The sequence below is a fragment of the Aulostomus chinensis genome, chromosome 24 (assembly GCF_037954235.1).
Source record: "Aulostomus chinensis isolate RoL2024-O1b breed Wild chromosome 24, RoL_Achi_v1.0, whole genome shotgun sequence".
In the NCBI taxonomy this organism is placed as follows: Eukaryota; Metazoa; Chordata; class Actinopteri; order Syngnathiformes; family Aulostomidae; genus Aulostomus; species Aulostomus chinensis.
In genome coordinates, this window is record NC_141343.1 from 11,247,155 (window position 1) to 11,272,935 (window position 25,781).

At 43.6% G+C, this 25,781-nt stretch overlaps 1 protein-coding gene across 7 annotated transcripts in view; it reads left to right on the forward strand.

The window, feature by feature from the left end:
• Positions 1 to 1,385: 1,385 nt before the first annotated feature.
• LOC147238699 (calcium/calmodulin-dependent protein kinase type II delta 1 chain) overlaps positions 1,386 to 25,781 on the forward strand; it is a 75,645-nt gene continuing 51,249 nt past the window's right edge. For all 7 annotated transcript variants that reach the window (XM_086197755.1, XM_086197753.1, XM_086197756.1 and 4 more), the window contains exons 1-2: positions 1,386 to 1,679; positions 4,049 to 4,143. In XM_086197755.1, the coding sequence (XP_086053881.1) occupies positions 1,618 to 1,679; positions 4,049 to 4,143 (157 nt within the window). In that variant the 5' untranslated portion in view covers positions 1,386 to 1,617. The remainder of the gene's footprint in view (positions 1,680 to 4,048; positions 4,144 to 25,781) is intronic.

The window sequence follows — 25,781 nt, forward strand, 5'->3', positions numbered from 1 at the left end:
GTTGAGATCCCTGTTAGTATCTTTCAATGTGCATTTTTAAATGTTCCTCTACAAAACGCCCCTGACCCCAGTGTTGGCCTTTGAGATTTGACAAGAGCGACGTGTTCCTGAGATTAAAAAGCCACGTAGAGGGAACTGAAAAGAGAAAAGAAACCTTTTTTGAACTTGAGGGACACTTTTAAATCGATAAGGAATTTTATCCGGTGTCCTCTGTCTGAACTTCCCTTGTGCCTCGCCCTCGTAGTTCGTCTGGAAGGCTAGAAGCTGGTCCGACCCCAGGGCCTTGAGCCGGGTCCTGGAGCGAACCTGTGGTGCCTTGGCAAATTTGTTGTTAGAACTGATAGTTAAGCTGACCGTGGCGGTGCCGGCGTTGTCAAGGTGCGTTTGTGCAGGATGTTCTAATTCGGTATGACTGGTAGTGGCCAATTTGATAAGTAGGACTGTTTGGGGGGGGGCTCAGATGTTCAGATCTGACTCGACCTCATCTCACAGCCAACCTTGCACGTGTGGTGGACGTCAACCGTTTCTGAGTCTTCGGCCTGCTTCTCTTGTCCCATGAAATTCCTCTCCACGCATTTTCAGTGAGAATCTCGGGTGAAAATAACGACTAATTGTTTTGATTGTGAGCGAAATTCGACACGCACGTTGAAGCCGCCTCAGAAAGAGAGAAGAGAAAAGGAGGATGAGGCGAAGGGAGGTCAGGTTGGCGCCAGTTGGTCCCTCCACACTGCCTCTAGATGGCGGCCTTGTGCAGCAAATCCAACCAGGAAGCGCGCTGAAGAATATCTGTTCCGTCAAGGGACTCACCACGTAACAAGTAAAAACCGGAAGTCATGTTATTGCTCATCCAAAATAAAATACGTCGAGGTTACTTTTCACAAGTTATCCACGGACGCACTTTATTTTAAATTATTTCTCCAAATTTGAGAGTGCAATGGTGATTTTTTTTTGCGTTTTTTAATTGTTGGATTGTTTTATTGTTTTAGTCCATATATTCCTCCTTGTTCGACGCATTATATAGTCAATATTTATGATCACTTTTAGTTAACCTTCACAGGTAAACTTGCTGGATATCAATACATGTACTTGCTTTTACTGCTAAATACAGGTGACAGAACAGAAGAAGTAAATTCACTGCAGAATTATATTTGGTCGAGTCATTTTCTTTTAAACATGCAGTAGATAAGACAAATATCATTCTGCTCTTTTTTCTTGCTTTCTTACTTCAACTCTTCTTTGTGCTTTACTTTTTGTCTTGCCTTTGGGGAAAAAAATGAATTACACTCTCAAGTGTCTTACATCGCAATTGGCACGGTTTTCCCTGAAGGTACGCTTTATTTTGAAGTTCACGTACCGGAAGCGCAACTTTCTTCATAAACTCAACCTTGACGGTGGAGAAGTAATCCAAGTGTCAGCGGAGAAATAAACACAACAGCAGGTCGCGACGGAGCTGTCAAGTCCAGGAGGACTCGGTTCTGGACCAGGGGCTGCCGGAAGGACCTGCTTCGTTACGTCCTTACTTACCTACGAACTTCCTCACTTCCTTCACGAGTCACTTTGGGGAACCCCGGGAGGAAAAAGGCTCGAGGAGTACCGAAGCTGCCAGCTCACCTGACTATGGCTTCAACCACCTGCACCAGGTTCACCGACGAATACCAGCTGTACGAGGAGCTGGGCAAGTGAGTCCTCCTCACTCCTTCTATCCTGTTACTCTAAATACCTGACTTTGCTAGCTTGGAGAAGACCTCCGCTTACCTGTTCACACCTGTTCGCTAAAGCGTGAGTGGGCGGGGCCAACACCCATTTAGTATCCTCCGATGTTACGTTCTTTACGGGAGTGAGTCGTTTTGATCGAGTAACTTTTAAGTCTTCCCATATCTGTGTTTGAATGATTCTCCCTCTGTAGGCGGATGCCTGAATCATGACGTCAAATCAGCCAAAAAGTTGTATCCCTTTTGATGCAGGCGCGATTATTGAGGGGCTACACAGTGACGTGAAGTGATTTTTTTTTTAAATGAAATTAAATTTCTTACCTTTTATCCTCCAAGCCTGAATAAAAAGAAAGTTAACAATTCAGATTGTGGTGCTTTAGTCGGCATGATGATGACCCGATAAACTGAAGGCGCGTTTCTCTGTTCATCGGATACCTCCGATAAGAGTCGATCAGTAACGAACGATGTGCTCCAGGAGGGGCTGGAATTCCTGGATTGAACATTTTTGTAACTTTGTAGGGGTTTGAATCGAACCCATCACACAGCCCGTTTGTCTCTCTAAAGGGGGTGGGGTCCCTAATATCACATGGTGTCACCCAAACTCCGAGGGAGACCTCAGAAACCCTCATGCTGTGCTTTTGGTATCACATACATTGAAGACCACAGCCAGGGAGGAGCTGGAAAAACTTGAAAATACCTCAAGTGTATTTGAATCGACTCGCCTGTACTTTACCACGCTGCCCTCAAAGTTATCCAATCCGATGACCGGTAACCCCGGACTGAAGTCGACTAAAGGTCACTGGATGAATTCTGGTCTCGTCCACACACTCACTGAGAGTCCTGACATTCCAGCCGCATACTTTCAGAATGAGCTCTCATTTACCTCCAGGAAGTGACTCCAGAATTCCTCAGGTGCTGAGACACACGTACAAATTTGGATTTGTTGCATTTTGAATAATGAACAGTTTTGTTTTTGTGCCAGGTTCGCTACAGTACATGACCGGCATCCGATGGGTTTATGGATGAAATCCTCTTTCACTTTTTTTTTTTTTTTTTAGAGCTCATTTTAGGTATACGCCCTGCTTTATGTGGTGTTGGTTCAGTAGGTGACGGGAAGGGCCTGATGCTTTGTGGTTCGCCTTGACCCCTGACCTTTAAACGCCTTAAAGAGATAGTTCACCCAAAAATGCCTCCCTCACGCCGATGCAAGGTGTGGTGAACTTTTTTTTTTAGCCGGCAACACTGCTTGTGTTGTCAGGGAAAATTTGTTCAGTTAATCTCCCGAATAATTAAAGTCGAATGGAAACCACTTTTTAAAGTTTTTTTTTTTTTAACTATAAAATGTTTTGGGTTTTTTTATGGATTAAAAAATAAAAGCCTTCACCCGACCTTCCGTCTGCGTAAGGATTTGTAGGTCGTGACTGAAGTTATTTTTTTTCGTGAACTGTCCCTTTCAAGGTCATTTCATGTCATGTTATTTCTTGTCACGGCAAATAAGGTTTCAGACAGTGCGGCAAATTGGGGGTCAGTTTTGGCCCGGCAATATTCCTCCTCCGAGGGTACGCTTACTGCTGCCTCAACTGCTGTGTGAATCCAAGCCGCCAATTTGCCGGCTCGGCGTGAGGTGGGCGGCGGTGTCGATGATGACGCAAACTCAGTTCTCCCGCATCCAACACTCCCGAGGATGTCAACACCGACGCTGCGGGCAGCCGGAGCGGCGAATTGCTGTTTTGAAACCTACAGACTGTCTCAGGGGCTGAATGTTCTTCCGACGCGTCGTCGCTTCAGATGAGCACCCGGGGAGCCGCTGAGATCAGGGAGCTGCTGACCGTCCCTGGCGAGAGGACCGTGGACAACCACCTCACGGGGCTGTGAGGGAGGGCTTGTTGTACGAAAAGGTCGCGGAGGAGCTTGGTCGCCGGTAACGGAACGTCACCAGCGAGTTGAAAAACTTATGAAAAAAAGTACCACCAGGTCTGTGACCGCAATAGCGGCGACAGGTACACTACGAGGTTTGCCAGACTGTCACGGGGACGAATATTCTCCCCACGTACATGTTGAACGCCACTGTTCAGGCGCAACCTCGTGCTGCACGTCACGTCACAAGTTTACGCCCACACAAGTGGCGGCTTTTTTTGGAAGGAGGAATATTACGCCTCCGTTTCACGCGGGCAAGACGGCAAATTCCCGCCTCTACCGGGCCGCAAATTTGGCGCGTTCTCCGTCGAAACAGGGCGATTGATTACCGCAGCTCCGCAGTCTGGAAAGAGTTCCTTAAGTGTTAGAAGCGTGTCTGGAAAGTGTTGCGTGTCGTGACTGATGGCTGTGCTCCGCAGGGGGGCCTTCTCTGTGGTGAGGAGATGCATGAAGATTTCCACAGGGCAGGAATACGCCGCCAAAATCATCAACACCAAGAAGCTGTCAGCCAGGGGTGAGTCAGATGTTCTTCTCGCGGGTGTTTTCTGGGTGTACATCAGTGTGTAAACACAGGAAACTGTTGCTGCAGGTCACTCTGGGACACTTTCTTTTTCTAGTCCCTCTCAAACCAACATGCTTCCTCAAATCTACCCAACTGCATTGCTTTCCATTTTTGGAACGTTTGCTCATCAAATTGGCACCAACATGTAGAGGCTACTTTCATGATTCACGTCGACCTCAAAACCCAGACGAGTCGTACGTGAGTCACAGTGCTGTCGCTCACGTGGACGCGGCACAGCAGTGGAGGTGAACCTGGACCCCTGGAGTCTTTGAGTCCTCTTCTCTCACCCTTATTTTCCCTGCGAGTCAAAGCCGCTGCTGTCTGGAAGCAGAGCTGCCGATGGATCCGACGCGGAACACCAGTGGGTTGATGGGAGGGCGCACAAACACGCAAACAAAAGGCTTGAAGGCTCAGGACAAGCCAGGGCTTGTGGTGTGGTAGAAAATGTTTAGTTGTGTTGTGGGGGTGGGGGTGGGGATGTGATTCCTGCTGCTTGAGCTGCAGAGGTGAGGATGTTTCTAGAAGCTAAGATTGATTCCATTCTCTGATACTTTGGCTGAACACCAACATCCAGACCTGGAAGTGAAAATGAGAAGGAAATGGAAATGTGTGTGTGTGTGGTGTGTGGGGGGGGGGGGGGGGGGGGCAGGAGAGAGAGAGGTTTTATTTAGTCTCATCAACAACGTTGCTCTGGCATTTCTTCAAGGGGACTTTTCAGGAAAGGTCTTTTTTTTTTTTTTTTTTTTACAATTATTTAAAAAAAGAAGTTGTACAGCGGGACATCGTCTGCGCGACATTTTCCCGCGTCATTATAAAGTCCTCCATCGCCATGGAAACAGCTCATTCATGGCTAGAAGGAGGAAGAACTCAAACATATCTTTGAGCAGCATACCACAATTATTATGCCAGACTTATACATACAGGAGTAACTCAAATACAGCAGCCACATACTGTAGTAGCAGTATATATATATATATATATATATATAGTATATATATATATATAAATATATATATATATATATATATATATATATATATATATATATATATATATATATATACTGTGTATATATATATATATATATATATATATACACAGTATATATATATAATATATACTGTGTATATATATATATATATATATATATATATATACACAGTATATATATATATATATATATATTATATATATATATATATATACACAGTATATATATATATATATATATATATTACACAGTGTATATATATATATATATATATATATATATATACACAGTATATATATTTATATATATATATATATATATATACTGTGTATATATATTTATATATATATAATATAAAATAATAGAAATATTGTAATTGCCATATGAAGAAAACTTCCTTACCCTGATGATTTTTATGTCAACATTGTCAAATCTGTTTTTTTTTAAAAAGCACTGCGTTTTTTTGTCTTTTTTTCGATGAAGTGGTTGTGTTGCAGATATTTTCCGTGCATTGCCACTCTGACAGTGTTTTTTTTTCTCTTTTTCTCCAAGTTATGTCGCTGAAAAACATCCTTTTTTTCACCCGAAACCACAACATTCACCATCATCTGGTTTACAGGGTGTCATGTGGTCGCAGCTTGAGGGAAGACATTTTTCGTTCCGCCTGCAGGCCGACTGACGGACACAAGCGTGCTGTCAGTTGCTGATGAATATTGAGGCAGACTGGCTGAGTTGAATGTCACGTTCAATGAGGGGAAACCCCGACTTGCTGCCTGTGCCAGTGCCAGTACCGCTACTGAGTGATGAGAAACCCAAAACAGGAAGCTCTGCGTCTTTGGAGGGGCTTTATGTGGCTGTAAACGTTGGCTCAGTGCTTTCTAGGGCGGCATCCTTCAGGGAACAGCTTTGTGACCTTCATCTAAGCCTCACACACTCGTAACAACACCCTCATCCCCTCTGACAACGAGGAAACTTTATTGTCTCATTTCGCTCCCGCTTGTCTTCAGAATGTCAGCGCGCCACCAGTTGAAGCTTCCTGTCAGAATGCGTTAAAGCAAAGAGACATGTCACCTGTCAGCCGGGGGAGTCCGCAAGTGGTTGCGCAAAAGCTGAGCGACAGAAGAGAAACGACTGAAATAGAATGTTAGATATCGTGGCGTTTAATATGACAGGTCAGCGCGCTTTTATGTTGAAAGGTCGCCGTGTAGTGTGTGACACAGGAAGTAGTGAGGGTTTAATAAAAGCAGTTGTGGCGACCAACACGAACAGTAAAGTTAGTAAGAGACACTTTGGCTTCAAATATGATTTTGCTGGAGTTTAGATGGTGAAGAAAAGCTTGATGTTATAATTGTGTTCCCCCTCAGATGAGTGAAATGTTCTTGTTTGTCGTGTTTTAAAAGCAATAATAACACAATAAGTTGTCAGGCATGATTTTGCATCATTTTGTATTCTTCCCACATTCTTCCTGTTTCGAGAAACGCACATAAATGACACGCCTACCACTATGGTTCATCAAAGAGGCAAAACCGAGCCATTAGCATCAGCTGTTTTTCTCGTATTCTCTCATGAAGTGATAAGATACTTAAAAAAAATGTGATTGCACATCCTCAAAAACAAGTCTTTAAACTGGAATTTATAACGATTTGACATTTATCGTGATAATTATTCTGACTGATCATGAAGAAAAGGTGGTTCATTTTGAATTCGTGGGGCATTAGATTGGATTGGTGAGGGAGACCAATGTTGAGAACTCTCCCTGTCCCTTTGTCTCTTTTTTTTTGTTCCTTGCTTCTCTCTCTCTCTCTCTCTCTCTCTCGCTCTATCTTTGTTCCGCCTTTCTGTATCTGTGTCTTTTCTTTCATCCCAACTGGTCGAGGCAGATGGCCGCCGCCACATAGAGCCCGTGTCTGCTTCATGTTTCCGCCTGCAGATGTGTTTGCTCATTGTTGGGTCTCTTTGAACTAAATTAATTCAAACTGTGTGGTTCTGGACCCGTGCTCTGCGTGGATTATCATCATCCTTTTTACTGGGATTTGGTGTTGCATGAACAGAGTTGACAAGTCCGTTAATGAAGGCAGTTGAGACGAGTATTAGTCATTAATAAAACGCCTTTTCGTCGGACCAGTTGAGAGTGTGTTGAGCTGCAGAAGGAGATGTAGTGAAGTGAAAAGCGTCTTGTGTGACAGAGTGGTGTGTGTGTGTGTGTGTGTGTGTGTGTGTGTGTGTGTGTGTGTGTGTGTGTGTGTGTGAGAGAGAGAGAGAGAGAGAGAGAGAGAGAGAGAGAGAGGAGTAACTAGGCCAGTGGTTAGTGATGCTTGGACTCGGCAGAGTGGAAATGATCACTTGACAAACCCACCAGGCTGTGGAAAAGCTAACTCTGGTGGAGCAGCCAGCCATTCTGTCATTTTTTTTACATTTTTTTTTTTTTTTTTGTGCTTCTGGAAAATACCGGAGGCCCCGGCCGCTCACAGCGAGTTCCTCATTCCCATGGAAACAAACGAGACGGAGGACTAAATATAGTCAGGGGTAATGGAGGCGCTGAAGTATCTTCCACGCTTTGTTCTCCTCTTTTATGAATCACTCAACTCAACAATGAGCAATCACGTTATTTACTGAATTTAAACACACTCATACACACAGTGAGCCTATTGCTTTAAGAAAATGATGTACTCTGGTAGGTGTGTGTGTGTGTGTGTGTGTGTGTGTGTGTGTGTAAAACCATTGGAGTGGCTCAAGTGTGACCGCTGATCTCAACTGCTTTTCATAGAGACCGATAGCACTTAAAATGTGACACCGTCGTAGCTCAACACAGGCTGTTGATGCATCTTAGACTCTGGATAAACTTGACCGCTCCCCGGAGCTCCACGTTGTTACTGTCTCACCTGAATTATAAATGAAATCACCCCCCAGTTAGACAAGCGCTCTTCTTGTTCCTGGAGTAGAATGTTGGTGGTGTTTTTAGAGCAGGATTTGTGACATCACAACTGTTTTGAAAGGTGATCCTGTGCTGCGAGTAGGCACAAGTACAATGTACAGAACCTTAAAGCCTCCGCCTAGAATGGAGTTTCTAGAGACATCGGAAGTATTTGTGGTAATTATTTTATATTTCCGCTCAAACAACACCACATAGTATTTGATGAGTATTTTATATACTTATATACTCAAAAAAAAAATCATCAAAATGCGTATTTTTTGTTTTTTTTTTACACTTTAAAATACTTCCAAATAGGTGTCTTAAGCTCAAAAAAATGTGTTTTTCCAGCCATGCATCACTTCTTTTGACTGCGGAATGTAGAAAAAGAGTCAGATGGGCCAAACTTAGTGGATCCACAGAGGGCCGATGAGAAGCTGAGGTGTTACAATGACGGAATCACCTGACACCAAATGTGTTTGTGTGTTTGCTTAGTTCAGGCCAGTAGACTCCCTCTTCTGGTAAGTGATGCACAGCTGCTGGCGGCAGCCAAAAATATCTCATTAGAATGAGGCGAGGGACCATGAAAAGCCAAAATCAGGCTGCTGTGTAATACAGCAACTGTCAGTGGGAGTGGAGGACTCCCCGCCATTCTCATCCCGGCCTGGCTCATTTCACCATCAATCAACCGGCCGCCTCTTCTCAGTCTCTCCCCGGTTTAATGGAAATTAGTGTCATTTCCCCCTCGACTCTGGCTTAGCATTCTCAAGCTGGAACGCTGAAAGAACGATGTGGGGGAATAGAAGAAAGGATTAACACCTGCAGTAGCAGAGGTCTAAGCAGAAACTAGATGTTAGGGTTACTCAAGCATCAACATGTTCAGAACCAGCGGTGTTGCGGCCGGATGGCAGGTATCGAGTGTTTGATGATGAAGTACATCGACGGCTGCTAAGCTGATTTGTGCGCTATCAACCGCTAAAACAAAGCCCACAGGAGTCCCCTCGACACCACTGATAAGCTACATCGTCTTGTCTCTTGTGGGGGGGGGGGGGGACCCAAAAACAAACACTGGATGGACTTCTGCAGGTTAGTGACACAGACTCTCTGAGGTCAGGGCTGCTGTGCGATAAATCAACCTGGAGATGCGATGCCAGCAAAACAAAAAAACAAAAAAGGGCCACTTTTCATCCACCGGCTTTCGTCAGCTTCAGGACAAGCCGATGTCTGAAGGCTGATATTGACTTTACAGCTTCGAAAGTATGCTACATGCTGTGGCGACACAAGTCAAATCATTTGTTGACTGAAAAAGAATCCATTTATCATTATAAATATCCCGAGTATGGAATGGTTCTAGCTTCTCAGATTGGTCATACATTTTTGTAAATTATATATTTCTAGCTGTTGGACTGATTTTTTTTGTTTTGTTTTGTTTTGTTTTTTGCATGAAATACACTACTTAAAAATCCAGTCGTGACATTTCAAAAGGTGTTTTCCCTGGTATTTCCAACCAGTATTAACTGGTACCAGAACATGGTGAGGCCACTGTCGAAGCACCGGTGAGCTCAGTGAGGAATGCTGCCTGTAACGTGTGGTGTTTATTCTCTCTAACCATCCCCTCATGATGGTGAAGCTGCTTGCACCTCACACAATGCATCTTTATCGTCTGCACCAGACTACAGAGAGTAGCGTGCATAAGAGCGTCAGCAGGTATCAGTATCAAAAAGTAATATTGCTAATGTCAAAACAATACCAGTGCCTGTTCCTAAATATTGAAAGGCATCTTTTGCAGCTGGACGAGCTAGCGCCAGTTCATCCTGTCCCGTTATTGCCCCCTGTTGATTTATGGAATGAAATAGGCTGCGCCTGATGCTGTTCTACCCAAAAACCTTGTTGAAAAGGACGCTGCTGAAACTGAAACTGCAGTGATACATTTACAACACGCAAACTCTTCTTGCGGCCCAATACCACAAGTGGCTGCAGGAAATCTACTCCTCATCATAGCAGGGATGTAAACACACAAATTTTGCAGATGTACTCGGCCCTCCAAAGAGGAAGGCTTGTTTGTATGGCCGCCAGAATGCTTATCTAACAGTTGTGATGGCGCTGTACACTTTCTGCTCTCAAACTGATATTATTTGTCGTCTCGGGCCCTCATACTAGGGTGGGGGGAACATGTTTGTGACTCAAAGACACCAGTTTGTGATCACTCGAAAAGTAAATTACCCGTCGCTACGCTAAAGTATCACGTTAATGGGTCCCTGAACCACCGTAACAGGCTCCTTTCAGCACAAAAAAATAAAGTGTTTATTGTTATTTTTCACAACAGTCACTCTGTTTTGGATTGTCTTAGAATGTCAAGTTGACATGAGGGGAATATCTGGTGTGGTGGTTAGATGATGTCATTCTTCTGGTTTTGTCAAACCAGGAAATTCAGCAAGCATCAAGATGGTTGGTAACTGGATTAGGCAGCACCTCCGTTGTGCGTCAAAGGTTGTGGGACTCTACAGGAAACCAGTCCCTTTGCGTTTAGTCTGATGCCCCATGATCAGGAAGATCACGGACTACAACAGTCTACTGGTCAAAGCTACAAGTGGTAGATTTGGTGCCCCACCCAGTTCATCCCTCGCTCAGGTGTTCACCATCTTTGTGAAGCGTAGGGATAAACTGGAGCATTCCCTCTGGGTTATATTCCAAATCCTCATTTAGCCAAGTAGGCCAACCGCTCAAGGGACAGGCTGCCGGCTTTAATTAGGGCTTCATTGTCTGTCACACAGAGACTGGCTGCTCCCATCTGGAAACGGCATCTTCCAGGAGCGCTCTCCTCCACCTTAATAAACCGTCGCTGCTTCTGTCCTTGTCCCATCCACGCAGTTAATCCTCGATCTGTGGATCTCTGTGTTCTTTACCTGACGGCTACAGAGGTAAATTAGAGAGTGGGTGTGTTGAAGGCCCCCCTAACTCTAGACACGCTCCTCCACAACACCTGTACTTTGTGTAATCTATTCATATAAAGCTTCTCAGGTCAGTAAGCGTGCACATGAAAATAGATTTCATGCACATGAGAGCAAAGAGGTTTTGGAGTCTAATGAGCCTACAAATAAGCCACTGGAACTCTCTGCAAGCAGCCAGAGAAGTCAACAAAATAGTTAATATGACTCCTCGTATCCAGCTACGACTTATGTTCAATGACATCAGGCTCTGAGGATGAGGAAGATGAAACCAGTTTGAAACAACAACGTTAATACGCCCAGAGTCTCTCGCTCATGACCCAGTGTTGTTAAACGACACCGCAGGGGTGACTCCGTGCTAATTAATGATTATTATATCATTAATGAAGTTAACATCATGTCTCAGAAGACATCAGGATCCTTTCGCAACTGTGTAATACGGTTTTTCTAACGCTTGGACGTCATCCGCACCAAAATCAGAGGTGAAACGCTGCCGGAACCCATCCATCCTATCAAAGACACTCGGTCAAGCACTAGTTTTCTCGCCCTCTCCTCACAACATGTTTCCTACTCCTCACACTCATGGAAGACTGCTGCGGCACAAGTGTTGGTGGCTCAGGGAGGCTTAGATGATGCATCGCGGAAAACCAAATCCACCTATATTCCTTGAAGCAGGAAAGGAGCAGGAGAGAGGTATTTTCTGGAAAAGCAACATATTTTGCTCTGGCCCCTCCACATTGAGAGATTGAGATAGGGAATTCTGTTCAATAACAATGTCGTGGGTTGATACTGACATTTTCATGGGAGCATCCCACATGTTTGATGGATTTTTTTTTTTTTTTTTACCTATTCTCAGAATGCCAATCCATTTTTTCCTTACATCATTTTTTTGGGGAATCTGCCTGAACCTGAACCAAAATGTATGGTTTATTTCATGGTAAGAGTCAGTCGCTTGGTAGAATGTCTATTCCTGCACTGGCAACCATTCATTTTTCTTACCTCTGCGTACACGGAAATTGCTTCTCTTTTTCTTCAGTACTCCATAAGAGGGTTGCATATATGCGGGTGGATGTTCACACACACACACACACACACACACACACACACACACGCACATGCACAGCCAAGGTTGAGTACCGCTGATGGTGATACCGCACGTGAATCCTGAGATTCCGCTTTAAAACTGGACTTAATAGGGCAATTGCTTCATCATATTTGTCATATTATATATCAAACATTTATAAGTTTGCATTATTCTGAAGACCACAACATGCAAGGCACCCGATTAAGCTAGCAGCAGACTGTCGCATCTAGGAATGCCGCGGAGTTCCTCGATAGTTAGTCACGCTAATTTGATGAGGACTGCATCTATTCTCAGCCAGACGCCCCGCAGAGGAAACTCTTTTCATTTGATCGTATCTGCGATCTCATTCTGTCAGTCACTAATGAAAGCTTGGGGTCATCATAGGTGTGGGATGGAGCACAGGTTCTCTGTTTTCATTCACCGGCTGATGTCTAGAAGTTTCTTGTGCGTTACGGTACAGGGTGGAAGGAGGAATTGGAATTTTAAAAGTTGTTCCTATAAAATGTTCAATCTTCATCTCGTCTCTCTGATGTCTGTGGAAACTGTTTCAGTAGGAAGGATTCAAACTTTAGTTGGACCCCGAATGGTGGCGCGAAGAGGTGATTGTACCAAAAGAATAGATATGGACAGACAGGCGATAACGACGTTTTTGTGAGATCTCTTGGGAGCAGAAGGGGTGACACAAAAAAAGATGTTTATCTGTAGAGCTGGTGTGTAAAATGAGTTTGAAACAGAGCCATAATTGAGGGTGTGCGTCCAGCACGCTCTGCTGATTTCTCTGTAGAGGCGTGAGTCAAGAGAAGAGACCGGAAGTTTGATCAAGGGTGTTTTCGCACTTGATGAACTCAGATCAATTTGTCAGCATTTTTTCCCCCATAATGGAACGTTCCTGGTGAACTCTGACTTCTCTTGAGAGAACTGTAGTATGGTCCGCTTCTGTGTTGCAGGTCCCTTGTGTGCGCAATGTGAACGCAAAGTGCTGCAGGTTCGTTTCACCCTTTACCATTGTGTTATAGCCCTCTAGGCTTGCGGTAGACAGATCACATGCACCGGGAAGCCCAAGCTCGAAAAACGGCAAGTATAGCACCAGCCATCTTGTTCAAAGTGAAAAATACGAAGAGAACAAATTCCTCTTCCACATGAACTGAATAGATAATAGATAAACACAAAAAGAACCGAGTCCATTTTCTGTCGGTCCATTAGTTGGCGAGAGGACTGAGATTGGTCCTCCTACTGGGGACAATACGTGAACATACCTCAAGTCATCATTTTAGTCCAAAAGATATCATAGGACCTTTTAAACAATATTTAAATTGGTTAACTTTTCTTGTAGGGAAAAAAAAAAAAAAACGCGTCGCGCTAAACAGCTCTACAATTACGAAAGTGCAGACATGATGTTAGTCTGTGGTTGGCGCTAATTAGCAAATGTTTGTGTTGCTCGCACACGATTTCCGTGGTGAATATGACCGACATTTTTGTCACTAAAGTAGGAAGACCTGCTCCACCTCAATAGACATCGAAGCCAAAGGGTTAAGGGTTCTGAAGCTTTTTCACGGCCGAGATCACTGTTGCGCCGCCGGAAAACAGTGATGGGTGAATGTGACAAAACCTACCCGCAATGAATTTTGGCCTGTAAAATTCAAATTGGAAGCAAAGCAAACCCAGGCAGCTGCCTCCTCAGTTTAGAGGAACTGAAATGTCACATCGCAACAAACAAGCACAAGTGTGTGATTATGTGGTCTAATTTGGTTGAATGTGGCGAGTGTGACTGGAACACACTGTGAGAACCCTGAGTTAGAGTTACGTATGTTTGTACAGCTGTAGACGACAATGTTGGGATTCGTATCTTTTTAAAATTTCTCTTCGGCCCATTATCTCGATATCTACTGTATTCTCATGTTGTCCCTAATTTATCTTCTCTCCAGTAAGCATGATCGAATGGTCTGTAAGAAGAACCGATTGCCCAACCCCTGAGCTTCTCCATACGTTGTGCCACCCTCAAGACTTTGGATTAGTTCTGCAATGTATAGCTTTTAATTGCTTTGGCTCACTTTTAGCAAAAAACCTTGGATTTTCTCCCAAATATCTAAGAAGGAGGAGTTTGGAGACTGTCCTGTGAGTCGGTACTAGTATGTACTGCGGTAGGGACGCAAACAACTTTGAGGTTTTTCATCCCACTTGGGTTTTCATTACTTTGTCCATTAACCAGCGTGTGACAAATCCCAGTATCTTCACCTGGTTTATGTTGCCTTCTAGTCTCTGTGAGGACTTTCTCAAATCGTTTGAAGTGTCTGCATGTTCTCCCTGTTCCTGTGTGGGTTCTCTCTGGTACTCCAGCTTCCTCCCACAGTCCAAAGACATCAAGAGGGGACGAGGCTGATTGATACTCTAAATTGACTGTAGGTGTGACTGTGAGTGTGAATGGTTGTCTGTCTCTATGTGTTGGCCCTGTGATGGACTGGCGACCTGTCCAGGGTGAACCCCGCCTCTCCCCTGAAGGCTGCTGGGATAGGCTCCACCCCCTGCGACCCTTAACAGGAATAAGCGGAAGACAATGGATGGATGGATGGATTTGGTAAAGAGATATTTGAGGAGTAAACATGTCATGCTTGGAGGAGCAACTCCATTAAATGTTAGAGCCAGTTCTTGGAGGCCGATAACTCATGAAGGAAACGCCAGTCATCACCAGTTTATGTGCTTTGGCCTGTTAGTTTTGCTACGTAACTCGATTTTAAAATTCTTGAATCGTGATGGATTCCGTCTAGATTTGAGGGAACAGCAGCTGCTTTAATGAACAGCATCGTCTTAAATGGCTCCTAGTTCAATTCCAGCTGCACTTGCCGTGATCATGTCTCAGAGCTCTCGCCTCTCATTAACATGCTGAACGTGGCGACGTTCGTCATCCCACCTGGAATTTTTCTCACTGGGCCGCATTGCCTCCCACTTCACTTCCAGTTTCATGAAGACTCTACTCCAGAACATTCTTTGCTTTCCGTGTTTATTCTGGCGGGGAAAAAAACAAAACAAAAAACCACATTGTAGCTCGGAGACCAGCGGAAATCTCTCAACACTAAAACGGCCAGCTTACACTGTAGTTCCATTCAGGGGATCAACACACGTCTCTATTGTGGAAACCACTTGGTCATAAGTAGAACACGGGAAGTCCTGTAAACCCACATTAACGCGCATCCGTATTTCCTTCACTGGTGAGCTTCCCAGTGTCTCTATTATCTAAGTTCAGTCGTGATTTCATTCAAAGTCGATTCTGGATGCATTCCCAATTTTAGATTGAAAAGAAAGGGGAAATAACGCGAAGGTTTCCGGTGGACTGCGTGTGCCAGTGTTCACCGCTGAAACGTAACACAAGAGTTGCAGCAATACATCACCTGGGTATCAGTATTGGACAGTATTTGACTTGTTGATGACTATCGGCGATCTGCATATAAACTATAAAGTTTTGAAGAAATTCTGTTTCTGAACTATGAATTGACTGAATATGGTCCTCAAATATGGTGTGAAGATCAAGGCCAAGTCTTAAAATAGTTGTAACTTCTGCGACGATTTGTTTTTGTTAGATGGGCAAAAAGTGATGAAGAATAAACATCAGCAAGGACGACATGAAAGAACGTTTAAAATAATTGAAGTAAGATTCATCAGCGCCGGCCAAAATTTGGTTATTATTATTATCATCGGTGCTTATCCCGTTAAGGGTCGCGGGGGGGTGGAGCCTATCCCAGCACCCTTCAGGCGAGAGGCGGGGTTCACCCTGGACAGGTCACCAGTCCATCACAGGGCCAACACATAGAGACAGACAACCATCCACACTCACAGTCACACCTACAGTCAATTTAGAGTATCAATCAGCCTCGTCCCCTCTTGATGTCTTTGGACTGTGGAAGGAAGCTGGAGTACCAGAGAGAACCCACACAGGAACAGGGAGAACATGGAGACTCCACACAGAAAGATCCATGCTGGAGCTGGGACTGGAACCTGGAACCTTCTTGCTGTGAGGCCACAGTGCTGACCACTGCACCACTGTGCCGTAGAAGAATTGTGATTATGAAGTGAATGAGTCGTGACTCTTAAACTTTACTTCGTACAAAACAAACCCTAAATTTAATTTGACTCAGTGAAAGCATATGTTATTGTGTGTATTTGACATTTTAGTTGAACTGCTCGGTCAGGGAGGGATTTGGTTTTAATGTGCTGGTGTTATTTTGTAGTATTTTAGTGTATATTTCTGCTCGGGTCCCTGTAAAAGCTGGATGGTCTATCTTTTTTCTGAATCAACGTCTGAATTTTCAACCTTCTTATTTATTGTAAACAACCTCTTGCAGCGCAAACGGTCCACACTTTGGATGTGGGATTGTGTTCACACGCGTCAACACTGTTAGTACTGAACATAACTGCCGAGTTTGTGGCGTGAACTAACTGCATTGTGTGTGAATTTTGTAAGTGTGACATGCAACCGATGAGCAAGGATTTCTGTGACTGCATCATGAGTCACCGGACTCCCATTTTTGTCTCCTCAGACTATGCAATGGCTTCAAGGCAGTTCGTACTTCCATTCGTTGTATATGTAACTGTCCTTTGGAAACACCCAACAGACCAGCCTTTTTTTATAATCCAAATCTTCAAAAAAGGAGCTTGTAGTCGCTTCGTGAGGGGGACTCTGAAAACGCTGCGTGCAAAAAAAGTGGGACGGGCAAAGAATGTCGCCTGATGCCTACAGTTTCGTCTGAACGAGACAGTCCCAAAGATGAAGAGTGGTCCTTTCACCTCCTGTGTTTCTGTCTTTAGGAGGGGAACCCTCACGCATTCTTGGTCTAGACACTCATTATTTCTTCTGAATGAGGGTGGAGGGTGAGTGAAAAGTCACAGGTCATCTCTCAAACATACACAGACATCTACTGTCACGCTGTCACCCTGTAAGCGCTCTTTTCGTTCCGTGTTAGTTTGGTGAAGAGCGCAGCGGCTGGAGGGAAATAATTGAGGTTGTGTCACCACTGCCACCTCCGTTTGAGATGACTCATTTCTATTAACTGACTCGATGAGCTGCAGGAAAGAAAATCTCTCTTTCTGCGTTCTCATCTGTCCCCTGTGTCCCTAATGAAAGCGGGTTAATGCGGTTTGTCACACAGTGTTGAACTGATTTGTTTGGTTGCCGTATGTATCTTTGGCGCGGGCGACGCCCTCGTAAAAATGAGAGGTTAAAAAGAGCTATTTGAGAAAAGTTGTCTTGAACAAGTCCAGAATAGCGCCCTGCGAACGACGGGTGATCTGTCCAGGGTGTACCTCGCCTCTTGCCCGAAGTCAGCTGGTGTAGGCTCCAGCCGCCCCCGCACCCCCATGTTTACATGCCGTGCAATGGAAGAAATGCGACCATTGTGAGATAAAATTACTGTGTCATGATCTAAAATTACTGTGTCAAGATAATAGGTGGGGCTTTACAAAGCCTCCCTCAGTTTTTATGACAATTCATCTTTTTAACCGGACGACTGACGTCACTACAAACTGATGGGACATTCACGAGCCGTCGCCGTGGTAGCACATTACACATTAGAAACGTCACAGTCCCCACAGCAGCCCGAATCAACACAGTTATTTTACATTCCGGATAAACCGCTCTATTTCAAACTCCTAAAAAAATAAAATTACCAAGCTTTTTTTTTTTTTGGGTGAAGGATAGAATTATGATAAGCTGATTAATCAGTTATATAACCAAGTAATCATTGGAATCACGTTAGTAATTCAAGTCACTGAATATGTATGGGGGGGGGGGACAAGCAGTATTTTGAGCTCTTGGAACTTGTCAGGAACATTTGTGACAATTTTCAGACAATTTATATCGTAATTCGAAGGGATTTTCTATTATTCAACAGTGGAAACGGCAAATTGACTTTTTTTGACATTCTATTCATGATAATCAATTAAACCATATGATAAACAAATTTAGGTACGTATTTTGAAATGATTTTGTGCTGTTATTAGATGTAATTGTCTGTATATTTTGCATTCGAATAATCTGATATCACGCTTCACTGAGCCTGAGCTGCTGCATGAATAAAAGCACATTTTAGGGAGTGCTGGGGTTTATTTAGACTCTTTCAAGTTCACTCGCCCCCGATTCAACGCTCGTGTAAGCAAAAGCAGTTGTGCTGCTCCGCATGAGCGTTCAGGGTGGATTGATTGACAGCAGGCCGCTGGCTGCATCCAATGGTGGATTTATGTTTTTGTGTGCTTGGATATGTAATCCAGGCTTGATAATCTCAGTCTCGTGCTGTCGCTACATCACAGCCAGAGACTCACACTCCTCCTTGGACGCTGTCAGGATTATGACCTGTCCTGCACTGTCGCAGTCACACATCTGCCTGAGCGTCTTCCTGGGGACGAGTGCCCGGATGGATGACGGCTTGGCGGTATTGGGCCAAGCGTCTCTACATGACTCGAAAGCATGACCTCAGTGAAGGAACACGTGGCCTCGGAGGGCCCGGATACGTCAACTGAATGTTGATGTTTGACCCTCTGACTGCAGGGATCAATATACCAGCACGGCCCCAGTTTAGCTGCTCCTGAATGACCAGCAACAGCAGTCAAGTCGAGACCTGCAGGACTGTTCTTTCTGTGACACACACATACCCCTCCCCCCTCCCCCCCAGGGAGCAGGCCGATAGTGTCATCACTCTAATCTCATCGGGTGAATCAGATTAGTAAACTGCGCTAATGTAAATTTGGCATCAGACCATGCTTCCTACCATGTGTGTGTTTGTATTTCTCTTGCAAATACGAACACACACACACACACACACACACACACACACACACACACACACTCACTTACTTCAAGGGCAGTGCAATAAATGAAGTATTTTCCCTGTGTTCCGCTTTTAGAGCTTAATTTAAAACTATTTGTGGAGTGTAAACATTGCTAGGGTTCACTTAAAACCCATGGAGTTATTATCGTATCATATTCAAAAACCTGGCTTTGCTTTCTAAGTGTGTAATAGTTCCTGTCTAGCTCTGAGTATATTTGATCATGACTTTAAAGCTTCAAATAATTAAGGCAAACGAGCTGGAGTTTAAATTTAAGAAGCCAACATCAAGTCTGGTTACATTTATAGACTTAACCACACAAATTTTTTTTTTTTCCCATTGCGAGTTGGGCTTTCTGTCAGCATGTCACGGTCACACACTAGCTAGCTGTGAAATGATCAAATGTATCTGAATCTGTGAGTCGAGGGTTTTGTCATCGTGAGAGATACGTCTGTCAAAATGTGCGCTTTGAAAACTTATTTTGGGGTCTGTGCTCGCTTTAAGAAGGCCTGTATGGTGGCTAGCAGCCAGTTAGCACACGATGCTTTGTTTAACTTGTAGACTTTTCACTACTCTCCTGTAATCTTTGTGTTTCCCTTCTATAGAACCTGCTTAGCTACCTGGATGGGTGAGCTGGAACCTTATTGATTTTATGGGTTAAAAAGTAATGAATGAATGTTTCTGTTTAATGGTTTTTTGTTGTTGTTTTTTTTGAGTCGACCAAAACTCCATCTGTCATGTTGACTGGTGGATGCGTCGACTTGATTAATATTCCTACATAATATCTTTGAGTCACGTGTTGCTAGTTTTGACAAAATTCCATATCCAATAGTAACTGCGATTGCCTAGATCGACGATATGCTTCAGATTTATTGTTGTTTCCTGCTGTGAGTTTTCTGATGTATTCTAAAAATAGGTTTCCCTCTGTGAGGTATCAATCCCTCCTCGAGTAATTACAGCAATTACTCGAGCTGGGAAAAACAACATGCCCATCCCGAGTTGTGTTGAATGAGAAGTTGTCTGGATGAGCAGCACTTGAGAAAGCTACCACCAGTGATACTGTATCCCAAACACACACACACACACACACACACACACACACACACACGTCTTAATCTGCTCTAGTGAAATGACACGTAGATGAAAGAAGGGTTTAAAATAGCAAAAGGTGGTCACAGGTGTGAAACGGGAAAAAGGCGAGGAGGGGGAAATCATAGCGTAGGACAGAGAAGAGATGAAAGTGAGATGTGACGGCGTGTGGGTGGCGGTAAATAAAGGTCGCCGGCAGGGGATGATTCTCAGAGCCATATGTGCTGCCTGGGGTCTGAAACACACTTTGTGTTTCCTTCTCGACAAAACCGCCACTTACTGTTTTTCACAGGATTTATATCCTTCACGGTTATATATCATATAAGAATTAGCAGCAGAGGGTACACATACGACCCATCTGATGCTAAAAGAGCACTAGTTTTTCAAGGCCTGTGATGGTTAATCTTTTAAACCCCGGATGACTGCACCAATAACTATTAACCTACATGTCTTGTTGTATCCAGACACATAGGTTTAGTAAATGTGCCTAGAGAGAAATACATTGGAATGTGGCGACACCCTTTTTTGCATTTTTCAGGGTGATTGCAGCTGAGGCTTTTTGCCAGAACAAGTCTTCGTTTGCTGGGGAGTTACAGGAGAGCGTGCAAAAAGGCAGGAGTCTTTCAGGTTTCGTAGAATGAACGAATACGTTGTTTTGCAGGTCATAGTCACCTTAACATTTGTGCCAGTGTCACTATTTTGATAATTTTCCAGTCAATGATTCATAACCCCATCACTTTCTTTGTATTCCGGTGTCACAAATTTTGAGAAGTGAATAGAGACAAAAGGTTTCTTTTCTCTTTTTTTTTTTTTTTTTTTTTTTTTTATGTGGGCATGCTACTACAAGTTCTAGCAGAGTAATGAAATGGGATCCAGAAAGTCCAGTTGATGGAACATTCCTCAACTGGTCTCCAACACGCTGCACAACACTTCTCACGTGTGTTGCAAAGATTGTATCAAGCAGACACAACAGCGGCTGAAAAGTGTGAACCTCTACAAGACTGCTGGGGGGGGAGGGGAGGGGGGGGGGGAGTTCACATTAGAGACAGGGGCCACAGATCTGAGTACTCTTTTTACACCCAAGACCAAGTAATTTGATTACTGTGAAAACGTTCCAGAGACTGCTTGAAAAGGCGGTCTCAGGCAAAGTTTGCGTGAACTCCGGTAGCTTCCGCAATAGGTTTGAAAGCAGCCATGCAAAATCAAGGAAGTGGGCTGCTACAGTCAACAAGCTTGCAGACGAGCACAAGTGGCGGGCAACAAGTTGAGTCCCCTCCTGCCCCCTCTGAAACCTTTGTGTTGGTGCACCAGGCCAATTTACACTTGTGAACTGCGAGGCAGGCGAGAGGGTTTTTCGGCGGCGTTGCCCTCAGCTGACGATGCTGGTGCTTGCTTCTTCGTCCTGTGTATTGGATTGCAAATCATAGGTGCGTATTTTAGGACTACCTCTACGATGATCCTTTGTCCTCCAATAAAGGAAAATGAACTTGGAGAATCAAATATACTCTTTCAAAGCCAATGGAATTAAATGCTCATAACAGTTTAATTCTCGTCAAAAGTAAAACAAGGTAAATGAAATTTGATCGATTCATTGATTTATCAAAATTGAATGGATGTCGCAGAGGTACTTTTGATTTCCCAAGAATTGGGTAGGATTCCAGAAATGATTGTAGGATTTTATACATATTTCTACTACAGAGGAAATGAGAAGAGCATTTAATATCCAGGAATTTGGAATAGAAAAAAAAGTTGATCACCCCTAACACTTTGATGAAGGTATTAAAACAGACCACCAGACTTCACTTAGGTAAGGCCATTGAAAGCACTCACGCAAGGCCGCCGCCATGTCCACTCTGTGGCCATCGCTGGTTTTTAGTCATCAGCAGGCTTAGGTCTAGAGTTTAGGTGTCAGGACAGCAACCTTTCCAAATCCCCTCTTATCTGATTCATCTCAGAGCCACAACGGTCACTCTCTTGTCCAGACTCAGGCGAGAGGAGGGGGAGAACCCGTAAGGCCCAGGCTTTTTCGTGAGTCTGAGAAGAAAGAGGGAGGCGTTTCCTGCTTCCCCAGCATCAAACTGCACCCTTTCAATAACCACAAATATATGATAATTTAATTTCCCCGTTTGTTTTGTTGTATTAAAGCATAAGCTTGACGGGCAGAAGAGTAGATTTGTTTCAATGATGGACGGATAGGCTGGTAGCGCTTCGCTGGCTCTCAGCTCCCTCCACCTTCACCCTCTTGAGAGCATCAAAGAAGTGCAAAGCGAAAGCAGTCATGAGTGGGGAGGTTGTTGAGGGAACATTCTCTATAAATACACGGTTGCTTGAAACATGTCAAGATGTGAAAACAGAATGGTTGCTTTCACACACTTGCATGTGCTGATCCTTTTTCAGCGGCTGCAGGACAAAGAGAACATCAGAAATCTCAAAGCTGGTTCAGAGTCCTCAACTCTACATTTTTGATTTGGTTTCTTAATTTGTTTTCAGCGCTATTAATGTTGTTTAGCGTTCCCCTCATCAGCTCAGACATCCACAACCTGGTTAATTGCCACCTGGCCCAGAAAGCATCCATCCATTTTCTTCCGCTTATCCTGTTAAGGGTCACAGGGGGTGGAGCCTATCCCAGCAGCCTTCAGGCGAGAGGCGGGGTTCACCCTGGACAGATCACCAGTCCATCACAGGACCAACACATAGAGACAGACAACCATTCAAACTCACAGTCACACCTACAGTCAATTTAGAGTATCAATCAGCCTCGTCCCCTCTTGATGTCTTTGGACTGTGGGAGGAAGCTGGAGTACCAGAGAGAACCCACACAGGAACAGGGAGAACATGGAGACTCCACACAGAGAGAACCCACACAGGAACAGGGAGAACATGGAGACTACACCCAGAAAGACCCCATGCCTGAGCTGGGACTCAAACCTGGAACCTTCTTGCTGTGAGGCGACAGTGCTAACCACTGCACCACTGTGCCGCGCTGCCATATGCTCTCAAAAGAAAATCGTCTCCAGTGTGAGTCATCCCAGGCCCAATCCAGCAACCCCATCATGGCCCGTGCTGAATAAGACCACCGTGGGGTTATAATTTGGTTTGTTACCAGTCTTTTTTTCTGATTCCTACCGCTATTTTAAAATGTATTAGCATTATCATGTTAAGGTGAACTTGAAAATGTATTTGAGAATTGGATGGGGAAGGTACTAGGGCAGATACTGAGATGACCAACTGGTCCCTGGTCATCCCAGTCTGAGTAAACCACCAAAAAAATGACCAAGAACCTCGGCCTCAGTCGCATCTATGAACAACTGATGTGGGTTGTTGTTGATCACTACTTGATACTTGAATATTGTTCCCAGGATCAATAGAGTCTTGCTCTTGCTCAACAAATGGGAAATCAATGAGTCCCGTATCAAAGACGAAGCGATCTAAATGGTTGGCATTTGGAACCCTGCTGTCCTCGTCATTCCTGTCCTAACGTGACACGATGGTGACTTCTCAGAAAGGAGAGTGCTGACATCTTTCTGTTCTCAAGACATTTCAGGATGGTGCTTCTTTTTTTTCTTTTTTTTACCAGCTGCAAGCTAAAGCTTTGTCTTGCCCACATCTAAATATGATTAAATCCATCCTAAATCTCGATTTAAAACAGCGGTGTCAGTTTTATGACCTGACGATGTACTGCTTGCAAAAGGTTCGAGAGCGAAACCTCCGGAGTGAAAAAGAGAATGTCATGTAACGAAGAAAGAAGCTGCCAGGAACCAGAACGGGAACCCTCCAGGAAGGCTTTTCCTGCGGCGAGAGTGCAGTAGCCTACGTACATGCCTTAGCTGTGAGTTAACTATTACATAATTATATACGCTGTATACAACTCTCGAATTAGTAAAGCTTCTGATTGCATGAGAGAATAAATCTGTGCTAGTTTGATGGTCGTGGTGCAGTCGAGGGGACGCACCTGACTTTTTTTTGCCAGTGTCTTGAGATGTTACATTAGAGGAACAGTGTGGAGATTTAGTGGAATCTTCTAAATAAGCACCCACTGCTAGCAAAATTATGAATTCATTATCTTAGAATTAGAACCCCGATTGCCCAGAACTGAAAAAAAAAACTACCCACTAGGCAACCTTTGAATTATCCTTGGAGTTGCTTTCTTTACAAGCTCGAGTGTTGAGGTTTGATTTGACTGTGTTTTACTCTTTTCTTACCACTGTATTTCTCGCTGAATGAATTCACACAGCAACTGCACAGTCTTACATTGTTTGGCCCAGACGATCGCTGAATCTGGCCAACCAGCCGTCATGGCAACCGCAGAAAGAGACGTCCCTGTGACATGTTTGAGTTCTGTTGGAATGACAACACGGGCTGCTACTGAGATCTAAACCCCATGCCTATCTCCACTCAGAAAATAAGCATTTAAAACTCTGGCTTTATTTGTAAGTGTTTTTTTTTTGTTTTGTTTTGTTTTTTGCAACCAAATCATTGTAAAATCCGTGTTGTTATTTCAGTCGTCATCAAGATCCTGTACTGGCCCTAAAAATCCATCAGATGTGCTCTAGTAAAACCGCTATCTGAGAAGTAAATAAGGCTACAGTCGGCTGGAACTAAATGTCGCTCTGCATCGATGTGAACTGATAATCACTGATGATTATGTATGTGTTCCCCACTCAGGAACAGCTGCCACATCAGAGCCTCAGTGAGGCGGGGGTGAAAGACAGTTGAGGAGCTGTTAAAACGGTTTGACACCTTGTCTTCATCACCCCACTCTGCTCTCTTGCCATATATATATATATATATATATATATATATATGTATATATATATATATGTATATATATGTATATATATATATATATGTATATATATATGTATGTATATATATATATATATATATGTGTATGTATATATGTGTATATATATATATGTATGTATATATGTGTATATATATATATATGTATATATGTGTATATATATATATATATGTATATATGTGTATATATATATATATATATATATGTATATATGTGTATATGTATATGTGATATAATATTGTTGAGATATTTATACATCACAGTAAAACTAGAAATACCACAATGTGGTGTCTGTGACGCTGATATTGACCTTTGACCACTAAACTCTTTTCAGTTCCTCCCTGAGTCCAAGTGACCATCTGTGCCAAATTTGAACTCCGTCCCTCAAGGTGTTCCTGAGGTGTTGCATTCACGAGAGTGAGATGGACAGGCGGACGACCTTAAAGCGTAATCTTTCTGCATTTAAAGAGGAAAAAAAACAAACAAAAAAACCCAGAAATCAATCATTATTCCCAATTTTTTAAACATTTTTATAATAATATTGTCAAGATGCGACTTTTGGAATTCGTGTCTTAGAATATGCGCAGTCATGGTAAAAGAGCAGACTTAGCTGGTTCTTTTAATTTAATTGAAATTGCACCAAAAAAAGCCCATCTCAGAATATTTAATAGATGGTTGTGATATAAGTTGATACATATTAAATTACATTTCTTGTGAAAAACCACATAAGTGTGTACTTCACTTGCCCTGGGGAAAAGTCCAACTTGTCAACAGGGGAACACAGCTGGTCGAACAGCTTGGCTTGTCCACTTCCTGTTTACATCAACGTCAGCTCACATGCTGTAACTACAGGCTGGCTGTTTCCCAGCAGAATGAGGGCAGCCAACATCATTCTTCTCTCTGATTGTCCAGGAATCTGTGGAGATGCATTTAAACATTACTGCCTTTTA